The following is a 15,254-nucleotide window of genomic DNA, read 5'->3' as shown; positions in this document are numbered from 1 at the left end:
AAGCATTATTACAACTTATGCTCTACCATGCATACACATGAACTTTTATAGTTTTTTATCCTGTGATTGTTTTATATCTTATTTATCCCCTGACACAGATATGACCAAAGTAATCCAGAACTCCGCACAGTGATCACAACCTTTGTTTTCATTGCAAACACACTGGAAAACAAAATTAGTAAGGACTAAGCACTTTAGCTAAGATGCCAAGACATATCCATTCTATACACCCACACCTATTCGTATTATGACATCCATAGAAAAATACAATGCTGTAGTTTCACATTACTTCATAAACCTTGGGTGTTTTTATTAAAATATATCCTATATATTCCTTCTTGCAGTTAAGCAATTCACACAAGACCTGACACTTGGAAGATTTACAAAAAAAAGGTTTGCAAAGATTAAATTTGGCCATACCCAGAACATTGTACTCTAATACTGATACTGTATGTAATGCAAATGAACTTACTCTCCATTGATAAGGACTTTAACCTGGCGGTTGTTGACCTGTTTATCACTTTTGTGGCGATTCTGCAGAGAGAGAAGTGTGATAAGAGATCGGATTACTCAAAGAGTGAGACAGTTCAGAAGCAAAATACACATCTTAGATACAAGCACAAAACAAACAAGAGTTCAATCTACTGTATGGCACACCAGAACAACAGTACATCTACAAAGCATTTTGTAAAGCAGATGTTTCAGCAACAAGGATATCTAAAACTGTATATTTTTAGGACAGGACTGACTATAAGGTGTGTTATCCTTAATGACTGGTCTATATTTATTTCAGCTTGCTCTCTTTAAGCAATATAAATAGTGCAGCTGAGCATATGATGGTGTGCATACATTTATTGTCATTATTTGTTTACTTTTATGTTGATTTCTTTTAGGTTCACAAAAGCAATTAAGACTACTTAAATAAAAGAAGTGCAAGCACTGTTGAAAGCTCTGTGAAATGAGCTTACAACTGCTAACTACAAGCCATTTTAATGATCTATTATGCTTGAAGCAGGAGGTCTCTTCCTGACAAACAGGATGTTGAAAGGGTGTTTTTATGATGTGCAAATGCTACCCTGAATGTAGTGTACAGTAGGCTTTGTTCTGTCACTGTTATTTCAATCATTATGTAAAAAAGAGAATGAAATTCCTGATTTTTACTGTAAAGGGAGCGTGCTTGTATAGGTGTGCCATTGCAGGTGTAATTTAATTGTATCAGACAGGTCAACTATCAGTACACTAGACAATGGTAAACAGATCTTCAAAATGTTTTACTGAACAGCAAATTCACTGATACTGTATGTACTGTATTCATATTGATTGATCTAGTGTTTAAGGTAATGGATACTTGTCTTAGTTATATACTTTTTTTTCCATTTACAATAAGCTCCTTTAATTTGGCAGCAAACTAATACTGATTTTTAAAAATAATTAATATTCTGCTCTTATAAATATGGTGTTTTGCTTGATTCAGGAAACAAGCTGGAAAGCGGTTCTAATGCAGTGCTGTCTATTTCCTTTTTAAAAGCAGCCTAAGGACATTTGTTTAGATCACGATGTAATGTAACCTGCAATTCTATAAAAAGGACTGAAAGACTCTACCAATGCAGGAAGCAGATTGTCTTAAGTGTAAATAAACAGACAGGAGAAAGGAAAAGAATATTAACTTTGGATAACAAGAAACAAAAGAAACTACACAATCGAGATTTGACAGTAGGGAGAGAGATGCTACAAAATATGAAAGGCAGCTTTGTAAATATAAATAGATTAGGATATTTTATTAGGTAATAAACAACAAAATGAAGTTGAATCATGTGAGAGTGAAGACTAATGCTTCACTAAGAAAAACTGCAGCGAGGAAGCAATCAGGCGCCCTTATGTCCAATTAGTTACTTCAGTAACTGATGTTACTATTTTTTGGTCTGTCCTCTACAGTAACTGTTGTTACTGAAGAGGACAGACCAAAAAACAGGTTCAGCCGGCGTCGCACTACATGACTCGACTCGACCCGACTTCTAGTCGGAGAGCATGTCAAATTGAACGACTGCAGTTGCTGAATCTCGCTGCCTTTTCTGTCCTAGAGGGTGTCCAATTAGACGACTAGGAATTGCAGGGGATGACTAATGACACGATTCCCTGGCGACTTTTCATCACGGTTCCAAATCTGGTATTGCGCGGCGAAAGAACCGTGAGGTCACGTCATTTTGGCAGCCGATCAACGTGGAGCACACCGGAAACAAGAGGAGGAGTACCGCACGACAGTAAACAAACAACAAACGCGAAACATCGAACAGACATCTGTGCTGGCTCCAAAGTTCGATGTGCCTCTCCTCCATTTGCACTGTCCAAAACACTCGTTTTCCTTCTTTCTTTGCAGCCGCATTGTACTTCCGGTTGGGCGCTCATTGGCTGTGACTGTCACAGACACAAGAGCCCACCCCTGCGACTTGCGACTCACTACGAGAAATCAAACCAGTTTGATTTTGTCGTAGCGAGTCGCAGAGAGCCGTAGGGGCCGTTAAGAGCGCTGTGACGGAGTCACTGGCGGTGAAACACTACTCAACTGTCGGTAACGGGCGCGCGCGGCAACTCTCGCCACGACCGAAAATCCTAGGAAAAGTCGTGTAGTGTGATGCCGGCATTAGCTGTCTGTCCCACACTGTGATAATTTGTAAGGTCTATTGTGTATCCCTACAAAGATCTTGGTTCAGTCCAATTTCATTTACAGTATTTGCTTAGCAGCAATTCAAGAGTGTGTCTGTGCTGCTCCCATGAGATTCACTCAAACCACCAACTGTCAAACCCAAACTGGGACAGTATTGAAAGTAAAATAAAATCGTAGTTTTTTTTAAAGGAATATTTCTGCACATATATTAAAACATACAGTAGATCAATGATCAAATGCTCAATAAAAGGCAGCTGGATTGCATTTGCTTTTGAATACGTAAAAATAGTAGAAAAAGAGTGAACATGTCCAAAAGCTCCAAAAATGTAACAAAAAAACTAAGAGTATCGTTGAAGTATTATTTAGAAGATTATTTCATACACCCTTTACTCTTTTAATAATGACAGCAGTGATGCCTTCATTGATTAAACTACAGACTTGGACTTGATTTGCACTTGCGTTTGGCAGGTACTGAATTTGCTGTCATCACTGTCATTCAGGATTTTGAATTCTGTTTCACATCTAAGAAATCCTGCTGTTTCTCACCTGTAAACTAATTCTGTAGTTTCCCGTAGAAAGGTGGTGAATATTTATGCAACTGACACATTTTACATTTTGTTCCTTCTTTGTGGTTTTTGCTGAAATTTTACTTCTTTCACCCCACAAATAAGCCGCTCGAGAGTTCAAATTTTGCTTAAAAATTCTCACTTTGTAAAAATGTATTTATAGCATTTGTAATTAACAAAATTTGATATCATTGAAAGGTGATAAATACCTTTGCAAGGCACTGTACTGCTCATTCCTGGTATTATTCTACCTATAGTATTAATTACAAGATTCTGACTAAGCAATGTCTGTGAAGTTCTTGGAAGGCAGCTTCTGTTTTGAGGTTTTCTCATAGTTTAAGAACTCAAAGTGATACAAAAACAGGTGAGAAAACATTAACAAATTAAGGAACTCCTGGACTGATAAAAGCCCAGTAAGTGCATTATTGATAAACTCCCCTTGAAACAAGTTACGTAAAACTCTGCTTACGATGTCATCGGTGGCATCTTTTGCTGCAGTCACAGCTAGCACCAACACCAGAGGCACCACCGTAGTAAACCAGGACAAGGAGGATATTTGTGGAATTAGCTAAAAATGAAAAAAAAAAACAAGAACGACAAATAGTTTGGATGCTTATCAAAACCAGGGTATTCACTCATAGGAAGAGTACTTCAAGCAGTGACAAACAAGTGACTGAACATCATTGACATCGAGGAGTTTGGAGTCAGGCAGAGCATGATGTATGAACTCCTGTGGCCTCCTATGGGTCTTCCAGCATGTAGTGAAGTGCAGCACATTTCAGATTAAAGGGTTCTTGTCCCGCCAGTGTAGCTGTAAGGGCGTTATTGGAGTGCTGGGCTGCTGAACAATAACAGATTGCAAAGTGTTGGGTATTAAAACAAATAGTCCAATAACTATTGAATCAACAGCAAGGACAGATACTGTAATATAATTACTAAATACAAACGCAAATTGCTTTGGACAAACCTGTCAGCCATATAAAATAATAATAATAATAATAATACACAATTGTCCTGGGCCACATCATTGTCAATGAACTATCTGTTTAAATACACACTATCCAGAGTGAACTATACCAATGTCGGCTCTGTGCCCAACATCCAGCTGTGATCCATGTGTCTATGGAGAGGAACTGTTCTCAGTCTTGCTAGGGAGCGTAATGAAAGTTATGGGTGAGATCATTGTGTATAGCTTGACAGATGATGGAATCGATGGACGTGTCCTCTCATGTGAGTGTAGTATCCTTCGTCCTGTCATTCCACAACTTGTAGTAGTGTTTGTTCCTATTTTAACATTTTAGTGGTTGGCAAAACATACTGTTTAAAACTCTTATTGATATAACTCCATTTTGAAATTTAACATTTTAATTCTTTATTTAATGCCCTGCTGTGCTTGTCCTGCTGATCACTGTGGAGTATTCCCAAGTGTATGATGGAGCAGAAAGCAATGACCTTCCTTTGGTTTGAAATGCAACAAGTTTAGTAAAGTTTGCAAAGCAATGTCCTTCTACTATCTGAAGGACATACAGTACTGTAAATGACCCAGTCAAATTAATCTACTTCACTGGGGGAAGATTACTTGCATTTAGGAGGCAGAATGTGATAAAATGTCAGAGAACTCACCTGTAAAATGAGCAGAAAGAGGAAGTAGGCATTGGCTATTCTCTGGAATTGCTCGAAGAGGTTAAGAGGCAGGAATGTAATCACATTATATTTGGAGGTTTTAATGGCATTTGTCTGTAAGGAGGAAAACAGAAGAATAACACTAAAAACATGACTTACTTTTTTTTTCAAAGCACAAAGGGGAATTTTAAGATGATCCTCATCAGTTTATCACAATACCTAAATGTTTAAATCGGGAAATATTTAGTAAGGAGCAAGAACTTTCTTTACCATCATGCAATACTGGTTTATTAATGATAATAATAATACTAAGCACTCTGCTAGATTAAATCTCAATTACTTCTGAATAAAATAAACAAAAGTGATGCAAAGTTCATACCAAATCCCACAACGGCGCCAAACTGCTGTAGGATCACTGAATAAGAAGACTCTAAACAGCATAAATGTTATCTGGGAGATAGGGTAATTACAAGTGAATGGACAGCGACAGGCAGCAACGTGGCACCGAATTTGCATGCGACTGCTAGCAAAGAATATATTTTCATGAGCAATGCATTGAGCTACATTTTATTTTAAGAAGACCATTATATGATTTATGCTGTTTTTTCCAAGTCTTAATTAAGGATGGTTAGTTTTGTTGTCAAACTGAAAGCTAGTGTGTAAAAACAATCCGTATTCTCCAAGCACCCTGAGATTCAAACACGAACGAAATCCTCTGTGATCTTGAATCGTTTAAAGAAAAGATTCAACAACTTTTTGACTCTCACCTAAAAAGCCTCAACCGCAACAGTGGGTGTTTTCTTTCAAGAAGATCATTTGGAAGAGTAGTTCTATAACACTTGGATATGACTACCTCGGAAAACAGGATTATGACGTTAGCGAGCTGTGAAATCTAAAATCCTTGAAACTTGGGTTCATTGTCCTTTCTGATACACAGAATTTGTTCCTACTTCCTGTTTACACTAAATGATGTCTTACTTTATAAATAGCATGTTTACCGAGTAGGATGGTATACCAAGTGATTGGGAAAAGCAAGGCATTCTAAAAAAAATCAAAATCATTCCTCACATGAGGTAGATTATGTCTGCTATAAGACCGATGGTGCAGTGATTGTAATTTACAGAGTCTATATTGCAGCACCCACGTGGGGCGCTTAAGGGCTGCTCTGTCCCCTTCGGCCGTGCGTACGCAAGGCGGGCTGGGAACAGCGCCTGAGGAGCGGGGCTTGGGGGGATACGGACTGTATATAAGGCGACGGGACTGTGAAGCAGCCTCTTCCCTCCCGTGTCTGTGTTAGTATTGGTGCAGCGCTGTAACCCCCTGTCCCTGTGTGTGTAGTACCTTTCCCCGGTTCTGGTTAATAAATGTGTTGTTCAACCCCTTTCTGGGTCCGACGCCTGCTCCCGCGGTCGTTACAATATGTTACATACTGTAGAAACAAAGCGATGCTTGAGTTCAGAAGTCGGAGATTCAGACACTGAGCAGCTGTGCAACCATTTCGCTTGTTTGTTCAAATATTTGTTTTTTCATGAGCTCATAGCCAGGTACACATGAAGCACTACATTGACATAAAGAACTGCTATCGGTTCACTCATGCAGGTTTGTCAGCCGGCTTTAGCATGGTCTAGATTTTATTGTATCTTATCAGCACTCTCTTAAAATGTGTATAGTATGGAGAAAATCAATAAAAACGCCATACGATGTGGACGTTTTTTATTTGAGGTAGACCTAATTAAAGTGATGGTGCGCTGCCAGTCACTTTCACTTCTTAGCCTACAGCTTCTTAGCCTTTAACAACACGGTCTTAAAGCATGTGTACAATTAAGAAACACCCAAACTAAACAGGATACAAATCCTCTGTTCTTTAGAACACTGTAGTACATCAGAGAAAGCTTAAAACTAAACATACTTGCCCAACTGGATAAAAAAATGAAAATATTAAAATTCAGCATGCCTGTAGTACAGTATGTACAAATACACTGTAACGCAACGGGGGCTCAGGCGGGCGCCCTTGCCGCATCGGGTTCGAGCCCCGGACGGTGCACAACACAAACAAAATTACTCTATATACAGATTTAATATGTAAATTGTTTTTCTTTCAGGAGAAAGTGGAACTGCTGTAGGTATTAGGAGAGCTTTTCCATACTTGTCTACAAACACTGTTCAAAGAACTATCACCAGAAAATGTAATTTGCAATAGAAATTCTAGTGTACTTCAGCTACAAAAAGTTGACTAAAGGGAATAACACTTCTCACCTAATTACATCTAGAGCAACAACTCATTATTAGCATTGAGCAGAGACAGAGATGATATCACAGACAAGATAAAAGGGAAGTTAGATGTTACAAAGTTCTGAAAGTAATTCTCTCTTTTGTCTACTGTGATGGACTTGGTTTACGGTGATTCATTGGGGTACTGCGAACACATGCTTTGGTAAACTGCAATCTTTGTTATCTTGAGTTTATACTGTATATTGTAAAGGCCTGCTGGTTAAAAAAAGAGAAAGCTAATCTATCTAAAACTTTGAAGTATTTTCAAGCAAGCATTCAAAATAAGCATTCTCCTGTGGTGAGATCAGGGGTTTGTGACAATATGGCAGCTATGCAGTACTTCTACTGACTTCTAAACAAAGTTTACAATATTGTGCTTAATTCAGAATTAATTCAGAATTTGTGAAATTTTGCGATTCAGTCATTTTAATTTATTTTGTTACTGAGATTTAATAGCCACTCTAAGAAATTGGGACTACAGTTCCAATTAAAAATATTCTCTTATTGAATGAATCATTTACTAAATATATAGTATGAACTGGCAGATTATTTACCTGTGAAAGTTTAATTTATGTATGCCTAGTGACAAACAATAAAATTCTTTAGTGTGTCTGATCTTCCACTAAATTGAAGCCTGTGCTTTTAAAATAATTGTTCATTTATCTAAGATTTAATAGGAAAAACTGTGTGGTGAGATTTAAAATTCCAATCCTACCTTACTGTATATAACACTGGGAAACAGGGTGTGTGTTGCCTTTTACAAACGCTTAGTAAGCTGAACTACAGTACTGTGCTGCATATCAAATATCTCCAATCACAAGTTACAACCACTAAAAGATGGATTAAAAGAAAAGTTCTAGAATTATTCCGTTAGTGTCACTACCCTAGAGTTTGCGTTTCATTTTGGGAGAAAAATGGGAGAGTTGGCCTTTAAAACTATTGTTTTTTCAGTTCTGAGATTAACCATGCACAGAAATAATATAAAAACACACAAACACCTGATGGTTTCTTAGATACAAGAATAAAATGAGAAAAAATTCACAGCCTCAAGAATGTTTCCCTGACATGAAAGTCATTGTTTTAATTTATACCTCAACGGTACCTCTCCTCTTGCTGGTAAAACAGATTTATCTGTTTAGAGAGATCAGGCAGCTTCAATGAATGAACCCCTTTGCTTCTCGCAGTTCCAGAAACATCTTCAAACCTTGATTTGTTTAAATTGTCTAAGACACATAAGAAGTGTGCTTCGGCATGAGAAAATTGCTTATACCATATTCATATGTCTAGCACCTTACTTTTTATAAAGGCCTTTAAACAAGGTTACTCTATGATATGTTTACAGTATGTTCAATACAAGTGAAGGAAGAATCAAATATTTAACACCTTCAATACAATATGTGATATTTGTCACATTTTGATCAAAAATAATGTAGATGTATAGATAGGAAGGAGTGGTCTACAGTGTGTTTCGGATGAAACATGCATAGATGTGTGAATTAAGGTGTTCTCAAAGATTTAGTAAACATCTACAAATGCCATGTGGAATCAGTAACCATACTACAAATAAGCTTATACAAATGTGAATGCGTGCAAAAGAAATCATTAGGATTTCCTTAGCATAACTTTCAGCATCTCAGTAATGCGCAGGTCAAGTGAAAAGACTCCCAGTATCAGAAGCTGCACCTATGTTAGCACCACTGAATTTAAAGGGAGCAGGGGCACTTATTGAGAATGTGTATAAACAAGTAGGAGAGACTGCTAATGTTGAAGAAACTGCTTTCTGGTTAACTTGTAAAACATGCAGGAACATGGAGCAGACCTCTGGCTGTACTCCAGCTCTCTGATCATCTCCAGAGCCGGAAAAATACAGTACAGTAAATGAATATACACATTTAGGAATGCATTTCCAACTCCTCGGCAAACAGTGTTTTAGCAACACACAAGGTAATGTCTCGTACAGTATACAGCAGGTATTAACTTACAATGCTATAACAAACACAAAAACATTTTTAAAAGGTTAGAATTTTGTGTGAGCTAACCTTGGAGATCCCCAGCTCCTATACTAAGTGAACGCTGCAGAGAAACTGCAATTTTGATCATTTTCTTAAGAATCTAAACATTTAATTTGATCATGTTCTTTAATATGCTCTGCAAGCTCCTTATTTTCAGTTCTGTGGTAAGAGAACCTTATAAAAGAGAAGTGTGTATTAGCTTTAGATGTAATTTCCTAATGTTTCATAGCTTGAATATGGGACGTATAAATGTGCTTCTACTTCTGCTTTTTATATTTGTTTGTTTTATTTTGTCCAGAGACTACATGTACTTTTATTAATATTGTACAATATTATTTTGGGGAGAAAATTCTTCTAACAATTAAAAATTCAAGTTCAGTCTTCAACAAGTTAAACCTGAAAGCCAGTTAAAGAAATGGTTTATTATATAGATACAAAGGCTCATGATTCTTACAGTATTGTAAATGTACTTCTCACCTTTGTGCATTTTTTGCATCTTTTAGAAGTTTCTGTTTTTTCAGATGCTATCTCTGTTGAAAGGCTTTGGCATGTATAACAGGCTCATGCACTGAGCCAGTGTTGTCACCCCCTCTGAAATGTAGACAGTTTTGAACCCTGTCATGGCAGAGAACCCATTCTGTTACAATGGCAGAATTGCCTGCTTTCTAGGGAGAGGTGCTGTGAGCGCTTGGGTCCCTTGAGTGATCAGGATCAAATCTCAGCAGCGATATCCTGCACAGGATGCCGGGCTGTAGCAGCACACATGTACACACTCAAGCACACAGTGGTCACTAGGAAAAACCTGCTTACTTTATCGACATGTCTTTAAGTAGTGGGAGAAAAAAAGCAACCGGGATAGGGAGAATATAAAAGCTCAGAAAGACACGAAATGAACCCCAGTCAGGAACTGAACCCAGGAAGCAAAAGCTGGGAAGCATTAGTATTTATCACCACTCCACCATGACACACGGGGCACCCACATTCCCCTGTGCCTGGAGCATCACTGAACTGGGGCTCACACTTCCTGCCCTGTCAGCAATGAAACTACGCTAAAACAATCACCCCCCATAAGCTCTACTCATTTACTAAAACCTTGATGAAGTGAAAGATTTCAGAAATAAAAATGAGTGTGATGCTTTTATGCTGTAGGTGATTTTGCTGTACATAGGCAATAAAACATGAAATACCAGGGTAAAGATTAAATAAAATAGCCATTATCTCTATTATTTCAAATACAGGGGTATTTAGTCAATTTCTCTTTTTAAAAAGTAAATGTTCACTACTATAAACCAGAATTAACCATTAGTTTCCTAATGTTAAAAAGGGGATAAAAGTTGCAAGACATACCGCATACTTGAAGGAAAGATTGAATTCTCTATTATTTGCTCGAATGTGCCTCTCTTCCTCTGTAAAACAAATACAAAATAAATAAGTTCAAAAGTTAAATTGCAATAAAATTAGTAATTAATCAGAACTCTCACATTGTGTTGCATTGTAGCATTTGATTTTGAGAAAATCGGAAATCTTCAGCTTATACTGTAAAGGCACTTGAATACTAATAAGACCAAGGCAAGAGACCAGATTTGCTGTGATGTTTTCTCTTCAAAATACAATTGCAGTTGCAGTGCTTAATAATGTGAGTAAAGAACAGTGTGTTTTTGACCTCTTGACCTCACTGTAACTCTAGTCACTGAAAATGACAGAAATGCAGAAGCCTGGATGCCTGCACTCAGCCTGAGTGACTTGAGCCCAGTTTCATTTGTTCAGTAAGGTGACTATAGTATGAAAAGGCCCACACCATCTCTATGCAGTATGGATGTCATCATTAGGATCCATCTGCCTCCAGTAACAAATTTGAAATGTTGGCTAAAGGTAACATCCCACACACATGATTCATCGCAATACCATGTGTAGCACACCAATAGTTTTCTGCAACTTAAAATGTTTATGACATCCATTATGTTTCTGCACATCCATTATGAATATAACCCTGACTTCTTGTAGAATCCCAGAATAACAAAATAAACCTGTGGTTTTCAACCAGTGATACCTTCTGGTTTTGAATTCTTTGGAATTCTTAATCACAACTGATTTCTTTTTTTTTTTTCAGTCGGCACACATAAAAAAAAGTGCTTTCAGCTCTTAAAATGATTCAGTTTCAGTATTTTCAAACTGCCGTCAGTCAGGTGTGCTGTCAGGAAATGTAACCAGTTGGACCTCTGCAGGTCCAGTTGGACATCATCATTCCCATCGCCATCGGCACATCCCACTTCATCTTGTGTCCGTTCATGATAAATTAATTACCGATTAAGAGTGGTTAGTAAGAAATAAGGGTATATATAATAAGGCTGTGGAGAAGCTGTGTAAAGTAATGAATGCTGAAGCTATTGGGAGCAGTAGTAATTAAAAATAAAATAGTTTTAAAACACAGGACAGGAGTGTAGAAACAAATTATCCCAAGTTTTTTTGCAAACTGGCAGATTCATTCAAGTCTTCAATTAGCACTGGAGATTTACCACTGACATCCAGCACACCAGAGATTTCCCTGGACCGGCACTAGGGGAGACTGTTCTTAATTTTGTTTTGCCCTTGTGATCATCGCTGGCATGGTCAGCGATTAAGGGGGAGTTGGGATACTTTTACAAAGGTGATCGTTTAGGCTGACTTCCCCTCCTGCGAGGATAGAATCAGTCTCCTTCTGATAGCCATTATGGACTTTATAAACTGCTATGGGACAGACTGTAGAATTATCTACATAAAGCTCATAATGGCTATAAGAGGGAGTCTGCTTTATTTCTTGTGGTCTGGTTGGCGATACTGTACAGTAGATTGTTTGTCCCCAAAAGGACAAACAAACGAAGAATAAAGGTTTTGTCTTTCAGTGAAAGCTTTTTCCTTGTCTTCCCTTGTTTCCACTGAGAAGGTTGTTTCTTATTTTGAACTTGCCTGAGAGAGGAGTGAATCGCTGGCTTTTCTTTCTGAAAGGGACTCCTGAGTTTTATTTTGTATTTTACTTTTGTATCAGATTCTAATACCAAGCCTTCTTTTATATGTGGTTCACCCCATTCCGTATCCTTGACTAGAGGGAAGAAATGAACGTTTGAGGTTTTCCATGAACATTTCGGGGTGCCCTGTTTTCATTTCTTACATTACTAATTCCATAATTTACATTACAAAGCTAAAACAGTTCACTTCGTAAACAGAGTTTCTGTGTTTCGTGTACATCAAACAGGAGACAAACCTAACAGGAAGCTGGAACCAAAAACTAGAAGTTAAAAAGCGAGAGAAAGCACAGAAAAAAGAGATGTTGCTGTGGGGGGGGAAAACAAACTCTTGATAAATCTCCCGGAAACAGAAATAAACACTATTTTTAAAAGAACACCATGACCTCCATGCAAGAAATGTCTATGTATGAGTCAGTGTAATGACAATATGGCCACAAGACCAAAGACAAGCAAGGGCGTGGAGAGACTAGCACCGCATGGCAAGAGGATTTTCTGACTTGTTGAGTTTTGTTTGCGGTGGCCACCATAACCATCTTTTTAACTGTGAAGCAGCTGCAGTACAGATGTGGTTTGATGCTGGGAGATCAGACGTACATCTTGTAAAGACCGTGTATCTGGACATGTTGAGAAGCAAGACACCTGTCGTGAGGCTCAGATTGAACTGACGGGGACTATGAGAGATGTGTAACAACTGGACGCTTGCGAGATTTGCATTTCTGGAGGTTGGAAATATTCTTTCTGTGCTGGCATTTAAATACATCTTCTTTCCAAAAATATCCTTTTTCCCAACACAACTTTCATGAGGTAACGTAGGAGACTGGGCTGTGTCTAATTATAAAAGCATGTGGAAATGCTTTAGCTTCAGAGCTGAAGGAAGGAAGACTGGTATGTCCTTGCTCAGCTTTCTGGTGCCTCCTTTATAATAACTTTACTTCAGAACTGCACTGAACTGTGACTTCTTGTTTCCCTACTTGTAGGAAAGGATTTACAATGCAGGTGCACACACTAAAGAAACTAGTGTGCTTGTTGATAATGTACAGTACAGTGGAATTCATTTACACATTCGAAAACGTAATCTACCATCTAAAACTGAGTCAAACTAAATATTAACTTGGATCCTGCTTTTTTCTCCCATTATGCTTTCCTGTCAAGGAACCCAATGTGACTCAGCATCACATGTTTGCTACTGTATGTACTGTAAAAGAGTAAGGGGCTGACTTTTTTACCTGATTGCAATTGACCTATTTACAAACCACTGGTGTTTACATGCTCGGTATTTGTGATTTCTGGCCTCCCATTTGATGCTCCAATACCAAACTTTGAAAATAAGAGCCAGGCACAAGATTTGTGCAAAAAACAGAGTGACAATTAGGAAGTATCTGTGAAATTAAAGACAAGCCCAGTGTGAGAGCAGAACTCTTTCCATGTACAGTACATCAAAATAATACTGTACATGGAATGAAGCTCTTAGACTCCAGCAAAAGAGGCTGCCAGGAGTTTGCCAAAGGGTGTGGTAGATTTCCTTGAATTAGTTTACTGCCTGGCTGATTATTCTCCCCAAGCAGGACATAGAATATAACAGCTTCTAGAAATTCCTATTTATCACCAGTAAAATGCCTTGTAAAATTATTCAGGCTTTGAACTGCAATGCCCATTGTGAAATCATAACACCAAATAAGAGTAACAGCTTAATTAAGCACTGCAACAAAAAATGTTTGATGAGAAAAACACAGTATTTTTGTGTTGTGTAATCTACATCCTGAGACCTTCTGACAGAGATCTTATAATTTTGTATATATATACTGTAAAAGTATTGTAGACCTGCAGCTTATAGATGTGTATAATTGTAGCTTTGGGGAAGAATCATTTGAATATGAATACATTGTTCAGAATTTCACCCCAGGAAACAATAGCTTGCAAAAGCTACTGTACGTGGTTCTAAAAAAACACATAGTACCTTTTTCTTTCTTCTTCCTGCAATCCAAACCAAAGAACGACATCACAGAGTTCCTCTTTTGTCCTATGCATCCATGGAATATCTGTAATAACAAAAAAATGTGTTATTTTACCTCTAATTCAGTATTTTTGTTTTTATTACTCTACATTTCACACCCCCAAAACAAATTCATTTCACAGCAGGTAGACTATAGTGTGCCAGTTTCTAGAGGAGTTTATTTTCTATAGGTCTGCATGTCTCAATTTTTGGCAATTAAAAAATGATCAACATGCACAGACTATGACTTCATGATCAGCAAACCCAATTAAAAGAATTCTGTGCTTTGGGCATGATTATGTGATAAACACACCAGGCATTGCAGGCATTAGCAAACCACTACCCATCTCCTATTTTATTTGAGGTGTTCTTTGTAATACAAAGAGTATTGGCTGAACTTGCTCTGATGCTCTGCCTGAGCTGCTTGTACTTGTCAGAATTTTCCCACACCAGCTTTCAGACCTGTTGCTGAGACAAATTCTTAACAATCACCAGTCAGCGCATGTCAATCAGGCAAAATAAGAAATATAATATACGGTGTGTAATTTAATTGTTGTGAATGATGTGTTGATTCTTGTCTTAACTGTAGTTTTTGTACCTTGCCTTAGGTCTCCTTAAATGAATGTCTGCCAAATACATTAATAATAGTAGAAATAAAATGTGACTTCAGGAGATGGTTATGATTTTTATTTTCATAATTGTGGCTGGGAAAATGTGTCGTTTAGTTACTGTAGCTGACTCAAACGGGATCAAAACATCTGGTGATTGTTTTGGAATTAAAAATGTGATCATATCAAATAATATTGTAGATAACAGGTATAATTGTAGCAGTGATTACAAGTTTGAATAAAAAGCTAAATTACAGAGATTAAAAAATAACACAGGCTTTCCCATTTGAGATACATATTGCCAGGGAATACCATTATAAAATGTGATCTTGAAAGATATTTCTTTTCACTGGCACTTGCCTGTGAAATTATTGAATTACATTATAAACATACTCATAGCTCTGACTAAATTTAATCTCTGTCATATCATCATGTGTGATTTCTCACAGATCCTTCTTCAGAGTTGAAGATTAAACCTTTAATAGCTGTGAAATCAGAATCTTACAGGATT

General features: G+C 37.5%; 1 protein-coding gene across 4 annotated transcripts in view; it reads right to left on the bottom strand.

Moving 5' to 3' along the window:
- LOC148673705 (phospholipid-transporting ATPase ID-like) overlaps positions 1-15,254 on the bottom strand; it is a 59,463-nt gene that overhangs the window by 22,881 nt on the left and 21,328 nt on the right. For all 4 annotated transcript variants that reach the window (XM_088630477.1, XM_088630476.1, XM_088630475.1 and 1 more), the window contains exons 2-6: positions 14,100-14,181; positions 10,485-10,543; positions 4,855-4,968; positions 3,701-3,799; positions 473-534 (exon numbers count right to left, since the gene is read on the bottom strand). In XM_088630477.1, the coding sequence (XP_088486603.1) occupies positions 473-534; positions 3,701-3,799; positions 4,855-4,968; positions 10,485-10,543; positions 14,100-14,142 (377 nt within the window). In that variant the 5' untranslated portion in view covers positions 14,143-14,181. The remainder of the gene's footprint in view (positions 1-472; positions 535-3,700; positions 3,800-4,854; positions 4,969-10,484; positions 10,544-14,099; positions 14,182-15,254) is intronic.

The sequence above is a fragment of the Lepisosteus platostomus genome, chromosome 4 (assembly GCF_059453375.1).
Source record: "Lepisosteus platostomus isolate fLepPlt1 chromosome 4, fLepPlt1.hap1, whole genome shotgun sequence".
In the NCBI taxonomy this organism is placed as follows: Eukaryota; Metazoa; Chordata; class Actinopteri; order Semionotiformes; family Lepisosteidae; genus Lepisosteus; species Lepisosteus platostomus.
This window is presented reverse-complemented; position numbering and strand designations above follow the sequence as displayed.